At 31.5% G+C, this 27,209-nt stretch overlaps 1 protein-coding gene across 2 annotated transcripts in view; it reads left to right on the top strand.

Moving 5' to 3' along the window:
- LOC142335873 (uncharacterized) overlaps positions 1–27,209 on the top strand; it is a 67,518-nt gene that overhangs the window by 15,458 nt on the left and 24,851 nt on the right. For both annotated transcript variants that reach the window (XM_075384220.1, XM_075384219.1), the window contains one exon: positions 4,615–4,857. In XM_075384220.1, the coding sequence (XP_075240335.1) occupies positions 4,615–4,857 (243 nt within the window). The remainder of the gene's footprint in view (positions 1–4,614; positions 4,858–27,209) is intronic.

Below are 27,209 nucleotides of genomic sequence, written 5' to 3'. Positions count from 1 at the left end.
GCATCGAACCGGCTTTTTCAAAGTGCCTAGAGGTTTTACAATGTCATTAAAAAGGACTTTAGTTCTAATGGTTCTTTCTCTGACCATTGTGATTGCGGACAAATATACATTATTTATTTAGCAAGCGACATATTAATAATAGTGCAACCGCTGCCGGAATCGAGAAGCAACTCACAATATGTATTTCCGATCGTTATCATCATATTTTTCAGTGCTGCTTGCGGTGAATTAACATTTTCTACATTCCCAACGTAATTGTCGTCCGAAGAATCATAATCCGAATTAATTTGCTCGTTGTAATTTATATAATTAACGTTTTGACTTTCCTGACTTGAATTTTGATCTGTAGTTTCAGCAGTTTCTATGTTATTGATACGATTATTTTGTTGTGTATTTGGTGCAGTGTTAAGTTTTCTTCGATATACCTTTGCGAAGTTGTTGAGCAAACCACAGTGATTACATTTCTTACACACAGCCGGGCAAACCTGGCGATGCGTTGGTGTCCAAGAATGACCACAACCACGACATTGTCCAATTGTTGGACGGTTCACTACTGTTCTGCCTGATTGATTTCCACGCACATTGGCGCCGCGAAATCGATTGAATGATTGTATTGCGTTTACTGTACTGCCAGTTGCGCTGTTATTGGATGATAATCTCTGCTGGTTCTGGTGGCCCATTTCCATATTGACTGCAATACTGAGTGCTCTTTCTCGGTCAACTGTATCGCGGAGAAGTTCCCGTTGAATATCATCATCTAACATGTTTGTGATGAAGATGTCCCTGATGATTACCTTCTCACGATTTTCAAAATCACAGTTTTCAGCCAATTCTTTAAAGATGCTGTAGAATTGTTCTACTGTTTCGCCCTTTTTCTGCTTTCGAGAAAAGAACACTTATCGATCGAATGTGACGTTTCGCGGACGGATAAAGGCGATCTCCATCATCTCCCAAAGTTTGAGGGTAGACATGTCATAGATATTGTCATGAGGAAATTTTTGTGTTAGAAAACGTCTTCCCTCTGTACCAATGCTTAGGTATAGGAGAGACACACATTTTTGGTCGCAAAGATTCCATGGCCGTTCCCCGCATAGTACTCCCGCTTCTGTTAACTTTTGACATTTTAACTCCCAATTCAACTTCTATTGACTGTTTCGTATCTGACGGTCTCTCTCCGTTTCCAATGTTGAATCTTCAATTGCCGTTTCGTACTTTGCTTCCGCTGGTAGTCGGACCGTCGTAGGTTTCGGTTGTAGCAGCGTGTCCAATGTGATATTCTCACGTGCGAGGATCGCAAGTTTGACCTGGATCCGCCATTTTTCCCATCTGATTGGTGGGTCCGACGTTGGACGTTCCCAAAATGGTTCTATCGACAATGGTGTTTTTCGAGACTCTCGAGCTGGCTGTGCCATGTCGTACAGATTAGCAATCTGTAGGTTGAGTTGATTCGCGGTGCCGATTTATTCAAACTTAGTGTTCCAAATTTTGGGTTAATTCGCGGAGCAAAATGACACTTAATTTTGATGCTTGTTGAATTTATATTCTGAATACAGAATTATTGTTGAATTGGTGGAGCGAAAGTTCGTTCTCTTTTTGAATGGGTATTTCGCTGATCGAAATATGCTTAATTTGTATCTTGTTTAAATTAAGACTTTTTGCAGAGCGGAATCTAGATTAAGAGAGAGACAACTAATTTGAATTCAGAAAATGAGCAGAATGATTCCAATTTAAGATTAACTAAAACTGATCAACAATTTGTTCACAATACTACATTTCTAATTGCGGCAACTTAAAATCGCGAGACAACATGAACAGACAAAAGATATCATACACGGGATTTAAACAAAACCAAAATTGTGAAAACATAAGATTTGATCTTCAGAACAAGAACTAAATGATGAATGAAATAATGGTAAATGAAAATGAACTAAATTGATTTAAATTTAAATGAACTTGATTAGCTGCACCTAATCAATAGCCCCCAGACTAGCATGTACTATTGTACCACAAAACTCATTGAAAATTCTTTTTTCTGTCTCATAAATTTCTTGGTTAATTTTGAATTCAGAATGTAACATACTCGTTGGACAATGATGAGAATTCGGCTGATTAAATCGCATTCAGTGAGTTTTGACATAAATTTTTGTAGTTTGCAAGCAAAGTTTTTGACGGTTGGTTGCGTTTCAAAACACCCAGTGCCAATCCTTTTCATTGCTCGGTTCGCTTGACTAATCTGACTTTTAAACCCGGAGCTTAAAAAAACCCTGGTGTTTTCTCAGATGACTCAGATGCCGAATCTCTCTTACGTTTAGAGATGACGATTCCGCATCTATCTTATATTAGATACCGAACAAAAATGAAAATGCTGACGAACAAATCATAGGAAAATTTGTCGTTTGTCGCAGAAAAAAAAACGACGATAGCGACGATTTCTTATCTGTAAAAACCGAAGATTACTCAGTTAGGGAGGGTATTTCCTCTGCTCATAATTTGCAATGCATTACCTGACAAACTAGTTGTATTTAGCGAGTGTATGTAACCGCATTTGTCACTATTCGCCACCATGCGATTCAAAAGCGTGCCAATTAAACATAAATTAAGAAAAACTTAATTGGTAAATAGTTTTGCAAAGTTTTCGGATTACATTAATTGCGGATTAAAACGACATTATCAGTTTAACCGTTACCTATATCATGGCTCGCTAAAAGTTTCGTATATTAAATTGGATGTCAAGAAAAATACCCAATATGACAAAATACCTATTTTAAACCCAATATTTTGTTCTAATGCTGAAATTACGAGAATGATTATTGAGCAGAATATAGATCACTTAGATTGTATTAAAGTAGATTTATGTTACTTGTAAGACTAGACCATGATTCAATCGCCAGTGAGGCTTGATATGAAACCATCAAGTTTCAATTCTAAGACTAGACGATGCCTCAATGGCTCGTGGGGCTTGATATGGAACCATCACAACCAAATATCAGATTAAACTACACTGTTAGGTATGATAAAACATGCTTGTAGTACCGAGTGCTAAGTTGTAATCGAGTTATTGAACGAAAAGACCAAAGAAAATAGTTTGGATATAATGACATTCGATATATTGGTATATTATGTATTCTCTTATTGCGTACATTGTCGTGTAATTGTAAATTTGGTTTTAAGTAGTGAATCTCAAAACTTGCCAAATTATGATTTTGGCTAACTGAAATACTTTGCCACCGAAAACACTTCAACACTTTTTTGCACATAATGTGGTTCCATTTCACACCTGAAACCTACACAAAATTATAAGTCTCAATTGGTCTAGGAAATTAAAATTTGCAAAGATTTTCTCGAGACTCAAAATAGTCTTTCTAAATTGTTTCACTCGCATGGCCCATGTTTAGCTCCGGAAAAGATATCAGTCTTCCATACATGGTTAAAGAAAAAGTAAAGCTCCCATTAAAGTAATATTTCTTCTTTCAAATAACTTTCGAGGATTATTATATAACGTATGGCTGATTTTTATTTAAAAATTTATCAATCTAACAATTACACAGTAAAATATGTTATATCTGTTTAGTTTAAAAATATCGCATGTTACACTATAGCTTCTAGATAAAAACTACTCATTTTGTTTTGGCTGGAACTAATTCTTAAATCTGATTTAGTGCATCTATTAGATATCCAATAATTTTTCTTCGAAAATCAGCTGCCTAATTGGACCACGTTGGACTTTTGGTTGTTTTTGAGAAAATAGCACAACGCTTACGCATGCGGTTCATTTTCGGTTTGGACATAACAACTTTCGTTGGGCACCTCAATCTGGAATCGCCCCAGTTCTAAAAAGTTTTGTCATTACAACCCAGTGCTCTGCCGATGTTTTTAAACTAGTGTTTTGCTAATTTGTGGAATCGTGAGACAAAGTCACTGTTAAATAGAATACCAATTATAACATTTTATTATAGCATAGTTTACTATAATCCAATACTTAATCGTAAATCAATTAGTAATTAGTATAAAGGTTCCTTAGTCGCAATATCTCACGGCATTTTTGCTTGTATTGATATTCTTTCTATGAAGTCAAATGTGCGAAACAGACCAAATGTTCCTCAAAATTTGGAAGGTCGGCGGCACATAATGGCTTCAAGGTTAGTTTGTGTGATGTGTTTCAACATCAAGAATTATTATTATTATTTTCATGAAGCAAAAGAAGAAACTACCTGACGGACTCTGTTGGTATGTTGATAAATAATGGCCATAAAATTAAACTTGATTCTATTTTGTTTTGTTTTGGTGCTGTCAATGTTTCATTGACCTTTTAATCAGATGTCAAAAGCTAAATTCTCTCTCACCAATAGAAACCTGATTTTAACATTGATTGACCTCAGACTAAGAAAGTCAATTGTACGAAAATCGACGACAATAGAAAATCACGTCCAGAAATTGAAACCAAAATCTATCTAACCTGCCAATCAAGTAGATTTTTTAGCTAAATGCTCCTTGTATAATTTCTCATAGATGAGAACTATATATAGGAGCCCAATTTTTGTATATTTGCATAACAGTTTTTGAATTAAAATTCAACTTTTGTTTAATCGACAGTTTGTGTGTTTTGTTTTACAGAGAAATTCAAATTCAGCCCTCAGCAACAAAAGCTGATTGATGATGAGGAAAATCCTCTCAAGTATATCATTGGAGAAGCAGGATCTGGGAAAACTCACGTGTGTATGGCAATAGCGAAAAAATATCTGGACAAGATGAAATACCAAAAAATTTTCTACGTCATTCCAAAACACAAGGAACAGTTCCGCAAGTTCATCGAGGTCAAGATGAAAACACAGTTCCAAATTGACGTGGAAAGTGATGGTAGGTCAAATTTCAGAAGACCTCAGAGGTCATGGTCAAATTTGACAAAGCGCACTTGAAGCCGCGGTGCCATGTTTATACATGTCATTCAGAAAATCTTGACGGGTGTGGGTTTAATTTGCAAAAGAGAATATTTAATAGCCGCTGTAAGCAATATACTCATTATTTAGGCCCTTTGCTTTTCCTGACTCGAAGAGGAGTTATGGTGATTTTTTGTTTTTTTTTCCGAACCATGTTGATCTTGCGTAGTGAGGGGTCGTTATGGCAAACTTTTGTTCTTACACAAATCGAAAGGGATAGTCACAAATTGAAAAGGATTTGGTCTCATGCTTTCTTAAGACTCGAAGACCTGTCGCTAGTTATTGTCTAGTTCTGACGAGCTAAGATTAAATTTAGAACTGAAGGCCAGTTAAGGAGATCTTTTCACAACTCGAAGACAAAAAAGAATCAATTTTCTTAAACTCAAAGAGAGACAGTAAACTAATTTTCTATTCCAAGAGGATTCATGGTGATCTGTTTTGTTTTTCGACTAAAAGAGGAAAGAAAGTGATCCATTTTTTCAACTCTATAGTGATCTGTTTTTCTATTCAAACCCATATGAGTGATCTATTTTCTATTGCAAAAGTATTGATGATACCTTTTTAAAATCCGAGATGAGTTATGGTAGTCGTTTTGGTTTTAAATTGGTCAAATGTTTACTAATAAAAAAGCAAATAGCGCACGTGAGAATAAGTGTTTATATCAATTGGTTGAAACAAAATGAAAAGGAGAGGAGAGAAAAACGGTATTTTTCAAATTTTATTCTGAGAGAGAGATTGTGAGAAAGAGCGACAGAACAAAAAAGTCGATATGCGAAAAAAATTGCCAAGCCTACGAAATTTTTTGTTTGCGTGATTTTCAAAGCAGATGTATAAGGTTTAATTTTAATTTCTGTACCAAACTAATGTCTCCCACACATTTAAAAAAATATATGCGTTTGATTAACAGTTTTGATACTTTAAAGCATTTAAAAGATTTCTTGGTGCAATAGTTTTTTTTGGAATTTTTCCAATTTAATCTTTTATCAGTGACTTTTCTATTATTCCTAAAGTTTTTAAGAAGTAGGTTTTGTTTAAGGCTGCAATTAGTGATCGGTTGGTTTCATTTGATTCTATTTTTGTTGAAGAAGTTTTACAAACTTAGAGAGGAATTGAGTCCTTTTTTATTCTATGTATTTTTTGGTGTCGTTTTTTTTTTCACTTAGTGTTTATGAATGGGTTTGTTTATAACTGATCTGGAAATATTATATGTGCGTTTTGTATCACAGTAAGTAGTTGCATAAATAATTGATAAAATCAATGTTCACTGAAACAAAACTCAAAATCTGGATTTTATTGCCTTTTGCTTCAATTTTTATTTAGTAAAATTGCGCATTGTTCGTAATTTTGTTTGTCACTAATTGAAGGAAAGTTTATCAATGCAACTGTTGATGACATTTCCTGGGAATTTACAACCTTTTGTGACGTCTGGAATAAATGTATAATATAATCTTGAATTTACGATTATTCGTATTTCTCTGATTTCTCTTATAGGTGCCGTGCTTTGTCAGTTATGTAAATAAAGAAAATTAGTGATTAAAATTTGAACGGTTTCAGATTGTGCTTCTATTCCTTATTAGTGGCTGAGTTAGTGATAGCTGCGCAGAGTATTTATTGGCCTTATTACGGTTTCGTACAATCCATTTTTTTTTCCAAATTAATTTTCCAAATAATTTTTTGGTGCATTAATATTAATGCTAAACGTACTGATAACACCAACGTTAACACAAAAATTTAACTTTGTCAAATTTCTGTAATATTTTGAGGGTACTTTTTTATTTTTAAAGGCCAATAAAACTTTTTTAATGCATGGGCGTGGAATATAAGGTAAAGTTCAGCACCATGGAATTGTTCTGAAAAAAATGACCTCAAAAATTTTGCAAATTTTTATTATTATCTTTGACTTTTTAAACATTTTTAAGCAGTCTTTGTAGTTTTTGCTTCTGTTTGACTGTTATATCTTCAAATAGTCCTCAATGTCCTGAAATTTAGGTTTATATATTTGAAATTTAGGTTTATATATATATAATTTAGGTTATATAAAAGGGGTAAAGGTGATACGCATAAGACATGGGCATCAAAAAACTTTGGAAAGTTGTAATTGATTGTTGTCAATCTTTCAATTATCAATATTTTGTCGCATTTGGGTTCAACTCTTATAGGAAGCTTCTGCAAAACTTGTTTGTTGGTTTGTGAAAATCTTAGCAGCAATTTTTTTTAAAACGCATTTTCACCAAGTCCTTACAGAAGATAAACAGTATTTGCTAAAATAACCAATTTTTTGGCTTTGTTGTTCTTTTCCCTGATTTGTTTTTATATGTCAAATGAGTTCTCGATTGCAAGTTGTCTATTTTTTCCTTCTGATTTACTGGTAGGATTCCATTTAGTTTCATTTTCATCTGCGGATTGTATTTCAGGATTGGTCTTGCTATTTGTTATAACTGATATTTTTATTTCGATCTGTGACGTCAACATCACCTCAAATATGCTTTTTCATCAGGTGTTCTTGCTTCAAGTCTCTAACCCTCTCACAGTTACTTTCTGCCGACTGTGTTTGCACCTGTTTTCCCCCAGTAGTAGTTCTGATACTGTTTTGCTGTTTTCTTTCATCTGATCAAGGTTTTCAGAATTTTTTCAATCTTCCTTTCATTAATTGGCAGCCTATTGTTTTTCAACATCTTATTGTAAATCAACTTATAACATATGGAGATTATTATTTAATTTTCTCTATAATTAGTTTTAGTTTTTGTTAGCTTTTCTCTGTATTTTTGCACCATTTAAGGTACATTGTCATATTTTGGTTCCCGGGCCGAGGTGTCAACGCTAAAAAACGCAAAATTATGTAAGATTGGCGTTGAGTGCGTTCAATTTATGTAAGATCTACGCCTGAGCGTAGATCTTACATAAAATCAACGCATTCAACGCTCATCTTACATAATTTTGCGTTGAATTTTGGCGTAGATCTTACATATTTAGCGTTGAAATTTAGATTAGATCTTACATATTTAGCGTTGAATTTTAGCGTAGATCTTACATATTTAGCGTTGAATTTTAGCGTAGATCTTAAATATCTAGCGTTGAATTTTAGCGTAGATCTTACATGTTTAGCGTTGAATTTTAGCGTAGATCTTACATATTTAGCGTTGAAATAAGCGTTGATTTTACATAAATTCAACGCATTCAACGCTAATCTTACATAATTTTGCGTTGAATTTTGGCGTAGATCTAACATATTTAGCGTTGAATATTAGCGTTGATCTTACATAAATTCAACGAAATCAAAACTAATCTTACATAATTTTGCGTTGAATTTTGGCGTAGATCTTACATTTTTAGCGTTGAATATTATTGTTGATCTTACATAAATTCAACGCAATCAACGCTAATCTTATATAATTTTGCGTTGAACTTTGGCGTAGATCTTACATATTTAGCGTTGAATTTTAGCGTTGATCTAAAATATAAATTCAACGCATTCAACGCTAATCTTACATAAATTTGCGTCGAATTGTGGCGTAGATCTTGCATATTTAACATTGAATTTTAGCGTAGATCTTACATATTTAGCGTTGAATTTTAGCGTTGATCTTACATAAATTCAACGCAATCAAAACTAATCTTACATAACTTTGCGTTGAATTTTGGCGTAGATCTTACATATTTAGCGTTGAATTTTAGCGTAGATTTTACATATTTAGCGTCGAAATAAGCGTTGATTTTACATAAATTCAACGCATTCAACGCTAATCTTACATAAATTTGCGTTGAATTTTGGCGTAGATCTTACATATTTAGCGTTGATTTTTAGCGTAGATCTTACATATTTAGTGTTGAAATAAGCGTTGATTTTACATAATTTCAACGCATTCAACGCTAATCTTACATAATTTTGTGTTGAATTTTGGCGTAGATCTAACATATTTAGCGTTGAATTTTAGCGTTGATCTTACATAAATTCAACGCAATCAAAACTATTCTTACATAATTTTGCGTTGAATTTTGGCGTAGATCTTACATTTTTAGCGTTGAATATTAACGTTGATCTTACATAAATTCAACGCAATCAACGCTAATCTTACATAATTTTGCGTTGAATTTTGGCGTAGATCTTACAAATTTAGCGTTGATTTTTAGCGTAGATCTTACATATTCAGCGTTGAATTTAGCGTTGATCTTACATAAATTCAACGCATTCAACGCTAATCTTACATAATTTTGCGTTGAATTTTGGCGTAGATCTAACATATTTAGCGTTGAATTTTAGCGTTGATCTTACATAAATTCAACGCAATCAAAACTATTCTTACATAATTTTGCGTTGAATTTTGGCGTAGATCTTACATTTTTAGCGTTGAATATTAACGTTGATCTTACATAAATTCAACGCAATCAACGCTAATCTTACATAATTTTGCGTTGAATTTTGGCGTAGATCTTACATATTTAGCGTTGATTTTTAGCGTAGATCTTACATATTCAGCGTTGAATTTAGCGTTGATCTTACATAAATTCAACGCATTCAACGCTAATCTTACATAATTTTGCGTTGAATTTTGGCGTAGATCTTACATATTCAGCGTTGAATTTAGCGTTGATCTAATATATAAATTCAACTCATTCAACGCTAATCTTACATAAGTTTGCGTTGAATTTTGGCGTAGATCTTACATATTTAGCGTTGATTTTTAGCGTAGATCTTACATATTCAGCGTTGAATTTAGCGTTGATCTTACATAAATTCAACGCATTCAACGCTAATCTTACATAATTTTGCGTTGAATTTTGGCGTTAGTCTTACAATTTTAGCGTTGAATTTTAGCGTAGATCTTACATATTTAGCGTTGAATATAGCGTTGATCTTACATAAATTCAACGCATTCAACTCTAACCTAACATAGTTTTGCGTTGAATTTTGGCGTAGATCTTAAATATTTAGCGTTGAATTTTAGCGTTGATCTTACTTTTAATTTATTTTAATTGTTTTTTTACTGTTTTGATCCCCTATACTGCACAGGTGAGAAAAGTAAAGTCAGCAGAAAATACCTTTTTAATGCTCTTTTATAGTGCAAAATGCAGTTCAGACCATTTAAGGATTTCAGAGATTTATCAAGTTTTTTTTCGAAAAGTCAATTTTTTTCACTGTTTGAACCCTATATTGCAAAGGTCAGAAACATAAGGTCAGAAAAAAATCAATTTTAGTGCTCCTTTACAGTGCAATATTCAATTCAGACCATTTTACGATTTTAAATTTTTCCATTTTTTTTCAAAAAAATAAATTTTTTTACTGTTTCGACCCCCTATACTGCACAGGTGAGAAAAATGAAGTCAGCAGAAAATCACTATTTAGTGCTCTTTTATAGTGCAAAATCGAGTTCAGATCATTTAACGATTTCAGAAATTTTTCAAGTTTTTTTTTCGAAAAGTCAATTTTTTTCACTGTTTGAACCCCATATTGCAAGGTGAGAAACATGAGGTCAGCAAAAAATTACTTTTAGTGCTCTTTTATAGTGCAAAATTCAATTCAGACAATGTTACGATTTCAAATTTTTCAAATTTTTTTTCGAAAAATTAATTTTTTTACTGTTGCGACCCCTATGCTGCACAAGTGAGAAAAATGAAGTCAGCAAAAAATAAACCTTGAGTGCTCTCTTACAGTGCAAAAACCATTTCAGACCATTTTAGGAATTCAAAATTTTTCAAAACTTTAGAAAAAAATTAAGTTTTTCCCAGTACGCCTCACATGGTAAATGCGTTGAATATGCTAAGTTAAATACTACGCAAAATCAACGCAAAATATGTAAGATCTACGCTAAATTCAACGCAAAATATGTAAGATCTACGCTTTATAAGAATTGCGGCTCTTAAGGAAATCAAGGTACTGTGACACAATGGTAGAAGAGGCGACAAGCAGACAGGAGGTCAGCAGTTCGAGTCCCATACGCAACTGGAGGTTAACAGTTCAAGTGGACGCTTTGATTTTTTGTAAGATCAACGCTAAATTCAACGCTAAAATATGTAAGATCTACGCTAAATTCAACGCTAATTATGTAAGATCTACGCTAAATTCAACGGTAAATGTGTAAGATCTACGCTAAATTCAACGCTAAATAGGTAAGATCAGCGGTAACTAGCGTTGACAAGTCGGAAATTTCACCGCTATTTTCTTACATAATTTTGCGCTGAATGCGTTGAATTTTTGTCTTCAAATTCAACGCATTCAACGCAAAATTATGTAACAAAATTGCGGTGAATTTTCGGACTTGTCAACGCTAGTTGCCGCTGATCTTACATAATTTTGGCCAAATTCTTCGGCCCGGGTTTTGATTGGATATAACAGAAAGTAGAAGCTTCAAAGCTATTTTCTACTCAATCAGAAGTTTTTCTGAAATTTTTGAAACTCGAATTTGTCGTTTTCTTCAGTCAAGTTTTTTGCGCTTGTTCCATTTCATTGTACAATTTGCACAACTTTTTCACTGAAGAGGCTCTGATCCAATTAATTTTTTGTTGTCGTTTGTATGCATGCTGTAGTAGTTGATAAAAGGGGCTACCAGCCACCAGCCCTTTTGGCTCTTTCCCCCAAAAGCCTTTGGGGAAATGAAACAAAAACGTCTGCTAGCCCTGTTTTATCCACTACTATAAGCTCAACCAATAATGAAAATAAGGCAAAATTAAGCCCCTACCCGCATGCTTGCGCACACCATGCGCACGCGCACATTTGCGCACGCTCTCCCTACTCAGAATTATGCGCAAGTATGCGGATATGCGCCTTTCTCTTAACTTTATCAAAATATACTATAATTTTTTTTCTGGCTTATAATTTTTACTAAATATAAAGCTAAGATAAGGCTAAGATCAGACAAAGATAAGGCATATGGTAAGGCTTAATATAAGGCCTAAGATAAGGCTGAAGATAGCGCTAAAGATAAGAACTATTATAAGGCTAAAGAAAGGGCTAAAGATAAGGCTCAAGATAAGGCTAAAGAAAAAGCTAAAGTTTGGCTTAAGATAAGGCTAAGATAAGGCTTAGATAAGGCTTAATATAAAGCTTATCATCAGGCTTATAATAAGGCAAATGATAAGGCTTATAATAAGGCTTATGATAAGGCTAAGATAAGGCCAAAGATAAGGCTAATGATGAGGCTAAAGATAAGGCATGAGATAAGCTAATCATAAGGCTTATAATAAAGCTAATGGTAAAGCTTATATAAGGACCATTGATAAGGCTAATAATAAGGCCTATAATAAGGCTGATGATAAGGCTTATAATAAGGGTAATGATAACTTTAATAATAAGGCTAAAGATAGGGCTAAAGATAAGGCTTATAATAAGGCTAAAGATAGGGCTAATGATAAGGCTAAAGATAAGGCTGAAGATAAGGCTCAAGATAAGGCTAAAGTTAAAGCTAAAGTTTAGGCTTAAGAAAAGGCTTATGATAAAGCTAATAATAAGGCTTATAATAAGGCTAATGATAAGGCTTATAATAAGGCTAGTGATAAGGCTAATAATAAGGCTTATAAAAAGGCTGATAATATTATTAATAATTTATAAAAAATAATTTCATAATCTATTCTTCTGATAATTTATCGATATCTATACCTTTGGCTTTTAATTTGCAAACTCTTAGATAATATTTATAATACTCTGGTTCTTCTTCTTTTATTTCTTTAAGAGGAATGCCCTTAGCTAGATATATATCCTTATGAGAATTTTTTATATGACTCCTTAAGCCACTAAAGCTAACAATAGAAGGGCAATATTTACACTTAACCTTAGTTGAATTATATTATATACATGTTATCTTCTTTTTAACAAAACATGCTATCTGTTTTATAACTCTACAATTATTACAAATTTTATTTGTTATATCAAATTTGTTATTGGTATTAGTAAAACTAGAAGTCTTGTTAGAATTGGAAGTAGAGCTAGAAGTAAGAATGGGGGTGGAACTAGAACTAGAACTAGAATTAGAATTAGAAATAGAATTAGAATGGGCCTCGCCCATGTTTCACTATTATGATTAGAATTAGAATGGGGCTTCGCCCATGTTTCACTATTAGAAATATGATTAGCATTAGAATCAGAATTAGAATTAGAATTTGAATTATAAATAGAATTAGAACCAGAATTAGAATTAGAATTAGAATTAGAATCTTCTGGAATGAAATTACTTAATTAAATTCCACTTAATGATTTACGCTTCTTACACCCACATTTACACTTACTAGTTTTATCTTTATCATATAGTTTATTATGTAGAGAAAAATAGTATTTATAGACACACATATTTCTGCGCACTCTAAGCATTTTATACCCATTATTTACAAGGAATCAAATTTTTATATTTATTTATATTTGTTTAAATTTATTTATACTTATAATCATATATATAGACTTTTGCTCAATTTTTGCTTATACTTATAGTCAGACTTATACATAGACTTATACTTAAACTTATATTTATACTTTGTCTTAGAGTTATACTTATACTTATACATGGACTTATACTTGTTGTATATATTTTTATACTTATATTTATATTTAAAATTATCTTTTCAGTTCCGAAATAAAAGTTGGCCAAAATTTCAATTAAACTTCTAGTATAATCCTTAGACCCAACAAAACTTTTTAAAATATCCCAACTCACCATATTAAAATAAGTTTTATGTTTATATCATTCATTTGTAATCCTTTCATTACTCAATCCACTATTTTCTCAAAGTAAATTTATAATTTTATCTCTAACTTTTTGATTATTTTTGTATAGATCAATTAAATCATCTATACCCTTTTTGTTTAAAGTACAAATCTTTTATTCATAAATTTTTTAGTGAATGGAGTGCATCCTTGGCTAGATTTATCTTTTCTATTAAGCCGGATTGTGAAAATGGATTCTTTATCTTCCTGATCTTCTTTATCCTTATCTTTATCTGCGAAGAGGGATTCGCCACTGGTGCCCAGCAGCTTCTCTGATACTTATCTTTATCATCATTTCCATAACCATGATGATGAAACATGGACGAAGTCCCATTGATAAATGAATTTGTTCTAATCAACATACGACTTGTATGTGCTGCTACATGTGCGGCTCTTCTTACTGTTGTATGAGGTTTTATACAATTATATATCATAATGACTACACTCAAACTTGAAGCTATAAATGAATCCCACTTCATCAAATTAGCGGTAACTATTTCTTTATTTAAAACATCATTCTGAATTTTAATACATCTTGAAGTAAGAAGTTTATTGAAGTAGAACTGATAAATATCTGTATTCATAGTATTTCTGTCTGTAGCACTATTCATCAGTGGTTTAATATAAGCTTTAAGTTTATTTATTTCATTATTTTCTAATTTATCTTTTAAACTAAGAGCTTTAAGGTCTAGCAAACCAACTTTCTAGTCATAAATCATAGTTCTGTTTCTATAAACAATAATAAAAGTATCATCTTTAATACTATATTTAATCAAGCCAAAGCGAAGCTCGGGAGCCAATCCATCTGTACAATTGTAATAACTATTATTTAAATCACTAATTATGCCATGGAAGTCAGGTTTGCAATTATATGGTTTATTAAAATTTTGAAATAGATCTGCCCCGTTATAAGTTCTTAAGTAAATAGTATCACAATTCATTCTCGCCATAATATGTATTTGAGCCGGTTTATCACAATTTACAATCATTTGAATATTTTTATGTCTTCCCTCTGTAAAATACTATTTTATATGACTATTATACTTATCACCCATATCATCAAGAACAAAAACAATATTTTTGAGTTTGATTAAATTTTTCATTGTGATCATATTTATATCTCCCATATCAAATCCAGCATAGGGCTCACCAGCCTCAGGATCAGTCCAATCCCTTTCATCTTTACACACTATGATTATGGACCTCCTGTCGAGGGAGTTCGTCCATGCTTCGCATGCTTCGCCATGCGCATTGGGCCTTGTGCCACCACAGAATGGGTCTTCGAACATGGGACTTCGTCTATGCTTCGCCATCTTGCTTATGTTCCACCATTGGATGGGCCTCCAACCATGGGACTTCGTCCATGCTTTGCCATGGAACTTCGTCCTTGCATCGCCATGCTACGTCATCCTGGTATAACTTCAAGTATTGTCTCATAAAATAAGTCTTACTTGTCCCAGTACCAGCATAAACAATAGTATGTAATGGAGACTTTCCATATTCAATTCTCATCAGACTTCTATTCATAAACCCACCAAAAGCTTTCTTCCAGTTTTGTGTTTTTACTGGGTATTTCATCATTTATTATATATGCCCCCCCCCAAGAACAATAATTAATATGAAAAAACGCACCACCCTTATCCATTTTCATATATAAAAATATGGATTAATTATATAGGAATAGTCATTGGCTTATACTTATACTTATACTTAGACTTAGTATCAGACTTAGACTTATAATTAGACTTAGACTTATAGTCTGGTTTGGAATTATAATTAAACGTGAATATTTATTATATAAAAATGCTTATCCTAAGTTTTGAAGAATTCAATAATGAATTTGGTATTGATAATAAACCCATGAGTAAAATTAGAATAGAAGATATAGGTAGAGTTATAAGTCTTATTCCAAAAGAAATAGTAATGAGAGATCAGACACCACTTACTATCAAAAATGATGACTTCAACATTATTGTTATTTTACATCCAGCTGATGTTAATTATTGGATTTTAGTTATAAGAAGGAGAGGCGGAGAAGTTTATTACTTTGATAGTTTTGGTGTTGAGACCACACCATTTTTCTTAGAAGAATATATGATTTGGGCTCTAATGAAAGAACACGGGAATATAATGAATCTTTTTGTGGGGCTTATTGTTTGTATATGATCTATCTTATTGATAGAAGATTTTTATTAGAGGGGGCTTTGGATATTCTAGTTAATCAAGTTAAACGTCCGGGACTGTATGATAAGTGTTTTTGCTTAGGCTGTAAAGTTAAAGGTAAAGTTGAAGTTGAAGTTGGAGATGATTCTACCAATGGCAATGCCAATGGAAATTTCAATGGTAATGTCAATGATAATGTCAATTGTAATGTCAATTGTAATGACAATTGCAATGTCCATGGCATTGTCAGTGGCACTGTCAACGTCAATGACAATGGCAATGACAAAGTCAATGGCAATGGCAATGGCAATGTCAATGACAAGGACAATGTCAATGTCAATGGTAATGTCAGTGGAAATGACAAAGTCAATGTGAATGGCAATGGTGAAACATGGACTAAGTCCCGTGACAAAGCATGGCGAAGCATGGACGAAGTCCTATGGTTGGATACCGATGATACAAATGACATTGATGACGACGATGACATTGTATTTATCTACTTAGAGAAAAACTCCCCGGGGAAAAGTCTTTCACCGTTAGCTAGGGGAAGACTAGTCTTGTTGGAGAAAAGCCAAGGCGGAACTCCCTTTCTCCAACTAAGGACTCCTCTGATGAAGAAAGGGGCCCCACCTGGTGGGTATACGACCACTGCCCCGCGGGTTCCCCATCTGATTTACTGATTAATGTTAATGATAGTCTACAGTCATGGTTAGCCAATGAAAATATAATTGTCAATGCTACATTCCCAGAAGAATTCAGATGTTTAATATCTGGTCCTAGTCAATGTGGTATGACATTCTCATTAAAGTATCTAATTCTAGATGGTGTAGAATTTGACAAGTTTTATATCGTTGGTCCTACTGGTAATCAATATAATGATTTAGAGTGTGATTATGTAGAGTTTATTGAAGATATAAAATAATTACTCCCACCCGAAAAACTACCGGAAGACATAAAGAGTTTCATGATATTTTATGATGTTGAAACTAGAGAACCAATTCTTAGAAAATATTTCTGTAGAGGTAGACATAGTAATTGTAATATAATATATGTTTATCAAAATCTATTCTCAACAGATAAGCAGAGTGTTAGAGCCAATTGTAATATTTTTGTTTTATTCGAGCAAAGAGTTAAAGCCATAACGGCTATATATTATAATTTCTTTTATAATGTTGAACTCAGTTATATTGATTCTAGTAAAATATGTGAAAATGTTTGGAGAGTGCCTTATAATTACATTGTCATTGATGAAACTAAAAAAAATTAATGGTAAATTAAGAATTAATTGGGATTGGAGAGTTTTATAGTTATGATTAAGTCTATAGGGCCACACCCATGTTTCACCATAACCGGGTCTAGGTATAAGTATAAGTAAAAGTGTAATTGAAAGTATAAGTCTCAGTATAAGTCTAAGTCTTGGTTTAGGCCTATGGCTATGATTAAGTCTAAGTATAAGTATAAGTCTATGACTATTACCATGACTAAGTCTAAGTCTAAGTCTATGCCTATGACTAAATCAAATCAAATGAAAAGTAAAATTCAATACATCACCATTGAAATCAATTGGTCTTCCAAGCACGTTTTTAATATTAAATTCAATATATTCTCTTCTATCCTTTGTTACATTTTGATATAAGGTATTAGTTGGTATAATATTTATCAGGGATCCTGGTGGTTCAGTTAGAGTAAAAAGTATATAGTATGTTTGTATCTTTACAATTATCTTTAACACTTGATATACGATTACAGTTGATGTTAATAGTACTAAATCCCATAATATCAATAATCTTTTGAGATGTTTATTTACTCTGTTTATGAACTACTTTTCTAAATCCTAGTAATGATGCTATTGAGTTTTCTACATCAAAGCTAAGTGCACCTTGTTTTATTTCCATTATACATTTCATTGTATTCTTATCAGGTTCTATTTTAACATTACCCGCAGTTTCTTCTTTTATTAATTCTGCTATTTCAGTTCATTCATATGCACCCGGTGTAATGGTTGAATATAACAATGGGATTCCTTTATAACTATCATTAAGGACAGATGTAATGTTTGAGTCGGGGCTAATTCAAGAGACAGGGGGTTCTGCCATAGCAAGGTGCTTCGTCCCTGCACTATTAGAGTTAGTGATAGTGTTAGTCTTAGTGTTAGAGTTAGTGTTAGTGTTAGTGTTAGAGCTAAGAGGTTCTGCTATTGGTGAGCCTTCGCCATCATTTACAACTGTACTAGCATATAAAAATTGATTATTCCTCCTATTCACATTAAACACTGAGTTATAAACCGATAATCTAATTGACCTAATTTTGTTGTATTAAGTATTGGTTCCCTAACATTAAACTTTTCTGTTGTCTTTATCATTCTGAAGTTAAGTGTATGCTCTTTTTCAGTTTCAGTTAGAGCTTCATGTATCTTTTTTAGTTCCCATAAGACTAAGTTGTCTGTCATTGTTATTATTCAAATATTTTTAAATTATATTCATATGTATAGTTAGAGTTTTAATTATGTTTATATTTAGAGCTAGAGTTATATTTATATTTATATTTGTATTTATGGTTATAGTTAAAGTTTAATTACTTCCCTATAAAAATGGACCTCATTTTGGACACAACTTATGGTTATAATAATTATATAAACAAAAGTAAGATTGTAGAGTATAAACTAAATAATCTGGCAACAATTAATACAGTTAACACCAATATCAATATCATACTCAATAGAGAAGAGAATCATTTAAAAATGCATGAGTCATATCTAGAGATAGAGTTTGTTGTATCAAATAATGCTGGTGGTGTTTTTAATAATGATGCTAATGTCAGATTAGTTACCTATGGTATGATGGCATTATTTAGTTCGATTATGCTTGAAACTAGTGGTGGTAGGACTATTGAATATATAGATCATTGTCATTCTAATCGTTTTTGTTTAAGTTATTAACTAGTACTGATGAAGAATGGTTTTGTTAGAGATCAGGGTCATAGAGATAATCAACTGAAAGGTGATCATGCTGCTGCAGAAATAGGTCATATGTATATAATGTTTAGGATGAGTGATCTATTTGGTTTGGTAAATGATTTAGAAAAGATTATATATGGGGCAGGATTTAAATTATTTTAAAAGGATTATTATAAATAGAGCTCTATTTAGAGTTAATGCTGGTGCTGCTGCTATAGTTAATGATGGTAATATAAAAATTAGGGATATATAATGGTCTGTACCTAGTATTGATCCTAGTACTGACAATAGAATTATTGTACAGAAAGGATTAAATAAAAAGGCTAATATAGACTTCAGTTATTGTGAATGAAAAACATTTTATAAGAATGTACCCAATGCTACTAACTTCTTAATTGATTTGGTATGGAAAGTTGTATGGAAAGACGTCAATACATAATAATTGGTTTTGAAAAAATAATGTTAATGAACAAACTCATGATGCAAATACGTTTCATATAATGAATATTACTGAATGTTGTTGTGAGATTGGTAGTGAATTTTATCCTGAGGATGGAATGATTATTAATTATGGTACTAACAATTATAATGAGGCTTTTAAAGAGATTGTTATATTTAATAAAAATTATAATGGCTTTTCTCATAATATTAAACTATATATAAATCATAGAAAATTCAAAACTAATTATAAAATATATGTATTTGATACTAGATATCAAAATGATCATATAGGCCCACAACCAATACAACATAATTTTAAATTTAGTGCAGCTGTTGCAGATGTAATATGTCATGCATTAGTATTAACTAGAAAAGTTTTTAGTGTTAATAGTGATTGTAATGAGATGGTTGATATTATATCTTAGTTATAGTTAATGTTGTAGTAATTGTTATAGTCATAGTAACAGTTAATAATAATAGTATAGTCATAGTCAATGTTATAGCTCTAGCTCTATTCATTGTTATAGTCATTGTTATAGTCAATGTTATAGTCATTGTAATAGTCAATGTTATATTCAAAGTCATAGACAATGACATAGTCAATGTCATAGACAATGTCTTAGTGAATGACTTAATCAAACTTTCTCCTACTAGTCTTAATAAAACCTTTAGCATAAATAATATCTAATATCTTTTTATTCTCTAGAGTAAAGTGGTGGCATTGGTAGCGGCTTGGGTTGTGGCTTTATCTTAGGTTTAGTCTTAGCTAATGGCTTTACAACAAAGGGATTATAATTTTTAACTTCCATTTTTTTATATATATAAAAATGAGAAATTTTAATAAGTTTAAAACTAAAATTCATATTCCGTTGGTGGTAGACATTATAGTGGTAATAAAAATATAAGTGGGGTTGTCACAGCTAAAGGAACTAAGATGTTAAAGGGTAATTGTACTAAATGTAAAAGAAATAAATGAATGACTGTTAGTGATGCAACAATAGAAGCAGAAGGATTGAAAAATTACTTTAAAAGTGTTGGTAGAGCAACAGTTAACTTCGGAAAAAAAATGCTAATAACCAAATAAGAGCAGTAGAAATAGCAAGTAAAATAGAAAGTGCAGCTGCAAGCAGAAACACCAGAGCTGCTTTATCAGCCACAACTGATTTATTTAAATTTGCAATTACTGGTGAAGGTATAAGAGTATTACTGAAATGTAGGGTGTTATGTTTAGGTAAAAAGAAAGATAGTTTAATTATATTTGAGTTATAAATAACAACTTTGTCTATGACTATGACTATCAAGAGCTGCTTCGCAGATGACTATAGCTGTGACTATGACTGCGACTATAAGTGTTAGTCTATGACTAGATATATCAAATGGTAGATATTAATACTAATATTATTATTACTTAATATATTTTTATAACTAAACACGAATAACTTCATTTTAAAAAAATACTCAATTTAATTTTCTTATTCATCTCATTCTTTTCATATACCTTGACTAATTCATTATACTCATCATTATCTATTTCATTATCATTCATTGATTTAGTATATAGTTTATTAAACTTATCACTAAACTGTTTAATTAAAATATACATATGCGAAAACTTTTAAATTTATTTCTTATTTTAGTATAAATTGTTTTTGATAATGAACCACAAATAGTTGCTGTAGCAAAAGCTGTTGATATAGAATATGCTAATCCTATACTGATGATAATGCTTTTGCTGATAATAATATTTCTGCTATCTCAGCTACGTTATTATATTTTTTATATCTGCTTAACTTCTTTTTATAGTTACTAGTTTCGGTTTCATACTAATTTCTAATATCTTTTATAATGCTGACATTGTTTTTAAATTTTATATTAGCTAGGATTTTATCTGTTACGTATTGTTCATTAATGGTTGTCAAGATTGGGAAAGTAATCTCTCACTCGGTGCTGATGTTTGACTCATTTTAATTAACAAAATATACTGCTTTAGTTATTATCTTAGACATAGACTTAGACTTATACATATACTTAGTCAAAGTCATAGACTTATACTTAGACTTATACTTATAATAGTCATTTTCATAGTCATTGTCATAGTCATAGTCATAGTCAAAATCATATCTATATAGTAAAATAACTCTCAATATCTTTCATTATATCTTCATGATTAAAATCATAATCTTGCTTGTTCTTTGTGCTCTATTAGCTTACTTTCTAATAATATAGCTATTATATTTTATACTATTGCATTTTTATTCTTTAAAAGGACTTCATCAACAGAAGAATTAGTCTCTTTATTAACTTCTTTAAATTCCTTTAGACCGGTAGTAAACATATCATCTAGCTGTATGTTAGTAATATTCTAATCAAACTTATTATCAAATTCTTGTTCTAATTGATTAAACATAGAGACAGTGTTAGCGGCAACTTTATTACAAAAGTTAACAGTATTGGTAAGTTCATTTGTTGATTTAATAAACTCATTAATTAGTTCTTCATTAACTTGTATTTTGTTTATTTGTAATGTTTTAGTTGTGACTTTATCAAAATCGCCTTTTCATTGTTCAGTTATGGTTTTACTTAAATTATCGATTTTATTAGAAGAGGATATTAATTTATTGTCACAATAATCTTTAGTAACAACATTTTTTTCATCTATGGGAGGATGTATATTTTTAATTTTATAGGTATCTTGCATTTCAATGTTATCATTATCTTCTAGGAATAAACCACGAGCTTTAATTAGTGCTAAATTGTTAAATGATGCCCCTTGCTGTTTAGCCTGACTGAATCTATTTCTTGTCATCTCAGCATTTGTTCATAGTAAGATTTAAATCTGCAAACAGGTCCTCTGATCTACCTTGTAGATGACCTTAGGTCTATCCAGCTTGCCGGCTTAGGACAGTGTGTATATATTTAATGATTCCACAACCCTATTGTTAGATTCAAAATCAAACTCGGATTTTAATAGTTACTGTTCATAATATTTACCTTCTATTCTTTCTCCATTCATATCTTCTATTTTATATGTTGGTGGTTGGCTTTTTAGAACTTCAATAACTTTAAATAATTCTCTATTCCAATAAGAACTGTATCTTTTAGAGAAAAAGTTACGTTCGTCTGCATTCTTGACATAATAACCGACTTTTAGGTTTGGTTTATTATTCTTAAAATTGAAAGTGTATTTAACCTTATCGGGATTATCAAAAGCATCAACAGGTGTCTTAATAGTTGTTGAATGAGTGTTGTTGTTGTATGTTACAACAGAATCATTTAAAATATCCGCCCAATTACCATCACCATTGATGAACGTTAGTTTATTATTTATGTGTAATAATGTTCTATTAAATCTCTCTATAAACACAGCCTTTAAATCATTATAAGTAGAAAATAGTTTTGTTTCATATTCTTTAAGTAAGGCCATCCTATGGACCCTCTGATAAAATTGATATAAAGCCATTAGTTATAGATATACCGGATTTATTTTTCAATGGAATAGCCTATGCATATTTTGTGAATATGTCTATAACAGTTAAAATAAACTTATAGTTTTTTATATTTACTTAAGGAGGACTTATCAATAAAATCATCCGACCATGTCTCATCTTTATATAATGGTATTATTCTTTCTCTTCTAAACTCTGTTATTTGGGGACTGAACAGTTCTTTAGCTAAGATTTGTTGTTTAGTTTTAATTGCACTTTGTTGTGTCATTATGGACGTAGTCAAAGCTTTGCTCATGGACGTAGTTGTAGGCATAACTTTTTACCATGTTTAAAAACAAAGTTATCTGGTTGTTCTTTATTAATAATTTTCATTGATAATAGTTGTTCAGATATATTTAACATTTCATCATATAATCCATCGTGACCAGCTTTTGTTTCTAGTATAGGTAATTCTAGTCTTTTTATAAATTTATTGGAGATGTTACAGCTATAATTGTCGAGTTTATCTTTAGTTAGACCCCTACCAAATGCTCTCTTTTCCCTGCAGTATACGGTTTATTGTTCTTACTTTAACACCATTCATTACAAGTTCACTAATATCTAATTTTCCAATTAATAACTTTAATTGAGGGTTAAATTGAATTTTCATTATGTCATTAAATTAATAATATGTGCTGTGTCTTTATCTACTATAATTCCCGATTTATCTCGAACTTCCTCTGCAGCTTCATCGGACTTCATTAAAACCTCATTAAACTTCATTAATGCTTCATTAAACTTACTATAATCTAATAGTAGCCTCAATAAACTTTCTATCATCATTAATAGTTAGTTCTAAAATATTATTAGTCAGATGGTCTTTTTCTAGATCTAATGATGCTTTGCAGATTTTTTTTACTAGATCTCTTTTGAATAGATATAGATTCCAATCATGAGGGTAGCTTTTAATATTATTTAAATAGAATCTTTTATCATCAAATGTGTTCAGACTAATCTTACTTGTTTTTGTTGTTGTCATGTTATCACCAACTTTTTGTATTCTACATTCATCTACAGCTCTCTTTGTGCTAAACATCATTGCATTATAATACTCTTCATGTTTAGCATTGTTACAATTCTTTATTCCTTTTGCTTTAGTTTTATTTTGGTAATCTTTAAAACTATATGTCTTTGGTGACAGGGCTGTAAAGTCTTCTATTATTTTACTTCCCAATTCATGCTTGAGTTTACCTGGAACTTTATTATTAGTTTGATTGGTGGTTCTAGATTGGATAGATCCATGCGTTCATTGTCGACATTACCTGCAGTAAAACCTAATACGAAACTATCAGTATCCACACAATGGAGTCGTAGATCTTTGAGAGATGGTTGAAGAATATTATAGAATACATCATACATGTGTAATTTACTTAATTCTAATATAGTGAGACCTACATATACTGGAGAATCATATTCTATTTTTTGTTCTATTTATTCAATTTGGCTATAATCCTTATATCTACTAATATTCTTAAAAGTGTGTTTATTTAAAGTTTTCATTATCTTTTCTTCATCGTGTAGAAACTTACTTTGAAGAAAGTGTAGATGTTTCAAGCACATTCTTCCTTATATTGGGTTGTTCATTAATTTCCTTACATCCTTTTCCGCTTTAGTTTTAGCTGTTGCTCTTTTATTAGTATTGTTTTGAATATAGTCTCTACAAGTGTAATCTTGTTCAAATTTAATTACTCTATGAATTTTAGTTACTTTTACACCCATCTTAACATAGAACTTTAACCTTCTAAGTATTCAGTTTTTTTGTTTTGATCTAAGAGTAATTTCTCTGATCCCGCTTTGCCTCTCTCTCTCTCTCTCTCTCTCTTTCTCTCTCTCTCTCTCTTTCTCTATAGCCTAACTCATTATCATTTATCTTTCTTTTATTAGGCATTAATGCTAGTTGCTCTGTTCTATCTTTACAACTAATAGTAGTATTAATATCACAAACTATATTGTAACCATGATCACGATCATCTGGAGAATTTAGTATGGTGTCTAGAGATGCGCTATAGTTTTCACAGTCCTTATAAAGTAGTTTTCGCATCATTGCATAGCCGTATAGTTTGTTTGCGTCTATGTACCAGATTGATCTTTTGCTATTGTCAGTGTTTTTACTGTTGCCAATACCATTACCATTACCAATACCATTACCACTTCCATTGCCATTGCCGTTGTCATGACCGTTATTTATATATCTATCACCCATTTTACCACATATACCACCTCTCTTTGCTTCAACAAAATTATCTAGCATTTGTTTATCCAGCAATGTACATAATATGAAACCACTTGACATTAACCACCAATCAAAACTATAATCTGGGAGACATACATAGAGTAGAGGGTTGAGACTGAATTCTTTTTTACTTAAATTAGCAGCTTCGTTCATGCAGTAGTCTAATATTTCCACAACATTCTGTAAATATGGAGAATCATATTCTATTTTTTTTCTTTTTATTCAATTTGGCTATAATCCTTTTATCTACTAATATTCCTAAAAGTGTGTTTATTTATAGTTTTCATTATCTTTTCTTCATCGTGTAGAAACTTACTTTGAAGAAAGTGTAGATGATTCATGCACATTCTTCCTTATATTGGGTTGTTCATTAATTTCTTTACATCCTTTTCCTCTTTAGTTTTAGCTGTTGCTCTTTTATTAGTATTGTTTTGAATATAGTCTCTACAAGTGTAATCTTGTTCAAATTTAATTACTCTATGAATTTTAGTTACTTTTACACTCATCTTAACATAGAATTTTAACATTCTAAATATTCTGTTTTTTTTGTTTTGATCTGAGATTAATTTCTCTGATCCCGCTTTGCCTTTCTCTCTTTCTCGATAGCCTAACTCATTATCATTTATCTTTCTTTTATTAGGCATTAATGCAAGTTGCTCTGTTCTATCTTTACAACTATTAGTAGTATTAATATCACAAACTATATTGTAACCATGATCACGATCATCTGGAGTATTTAGTATGGTGTCTAGAGATGTGCTATAGTACTCACAGTCCTTATAAGGTAGTTTTCGCATCATTGCATAGCCGTATAGGTTTTTTGCGTCTATGTACCAGATTGATTTATTGCTATTGTCAGTGATTTTACTATTGCCACCACCATTACCATTACCATTACCATTACCATTACCACTGCCACTGCCATTGCCGTTGTCATCACAATTATTTATATATCTATCACCCATTTTACCACTTATACCACCTCTCTTTGCTTCAACAAAATTATCTAGCATTTGTTTATCCAGCAATGTACCTAATATGAAACCACTTGACATCAACCACCAATCAAAACTATAATCTGGGAGACATACATAGAGAAGAGGGTTGAGACTGAATTCTTTCATACTCAAAATAGCAGCTTCACTCATGCAGTAGTCTAATATTTCCACAACATTCTGTAAATATGGAGAATCATATTCTATTTTTTGTTCTATTTATTCAATTTGGCTATAATCCTTATATCTACTAATATTCTTAAAAGTGTGTTTATTTAAAGTTTTCATTATCTTTTCTTCATCGTGTAGAAACTTACTTTGAAGAAAGTGTAGATGTTTCAAGCACATTCTTCCTTATATTGGGTTGTTCATTAATTTCCTTACATCCTTTTCCGCTTTAGTTTTAGCTGTTGCTCTTTTATTAGTATTGTTTTGAATATAGTCTCTACAAATGTAATCTTGTTCAAATTTAATTACTCTATGAATTCTAGTTACTTTTACACCCGTCTTAACATAGAACTTTAACATTCTATATATTTTGTTTTGGTTGTTTCGATCTAAGATTAATTTCTCTGATCCCTCTTTGCCTCACTCTCTTTCTCTATAGCCAATTCATTACCACTTATCTTTCTTTTATTAGGCACTAATGCTAGTTGCTCTGTTCTATCTTTACAACTATTAGTAGTATTAATATCGCAAACTATATTGTAACCATGATCACGATCATCTGGAGTATTTCGTATGGTGTCTAGAGATATGCTATAGTACTCAAAGTCCTTATAAGGTAGTTTTTAAATCATTGCATAGCCGTATAGGTTGTTTGCGTCTATGTACCAGATTGATCTATTGCTATTGTCAGTGATTTTACTATTGCCACCACCATTACCATTACCATTACCGTTACCACTGCCACTGCCATTGCCGTTGTCATCACTCTTATTTATATATCTATCACCCATTTTACCACATATACCACCTCTCTTTGCTTCCACAAAATTATCTAGCATTTGTTTATCCAGAAATGTACCTAATATGAAACCACTTGTCATTAACCACCAATCAAAACTATAACCTGGGAGACATACATAGAGTAGAGGGTTGAGACTGAATTCTTTCATACTCAAATTTGCAGCTTCATTCATGCAGTAGTCTAATTTTTCCACATCATTCTCTAAATACTCTACAGTTAGATCTTTACCATTTTTAGGACTGTTGTCCATATCAAAATTATCGACCTCTTCTTGTGTTGGTAATTTATTAGATAGTAAGGGTCTGAAGTCTTCTATATTTAGATTATCTATAAGACT

This window comes from Convolutriloba macropyga, chromosome 3, assembly GCF_964194025.1.
Source record: "Convolutriloba macropyga chromosome 3, txConMacr16.3, whole genome shotgun sequence".
In the NCBI taxonomy this organism is placed as follows: domain Eukaryota; kingdom Metazoa; phylum Xenacoelomorpha; order Acoela; family Convolutidae; genus Convolutriloba; species Convolutriloba macropyga.
The sequence above is the reverse complement of the archived record's forward strand: the minus strand, read 5'-3'. Positions and strand labels throughout refer to the sequence as shown.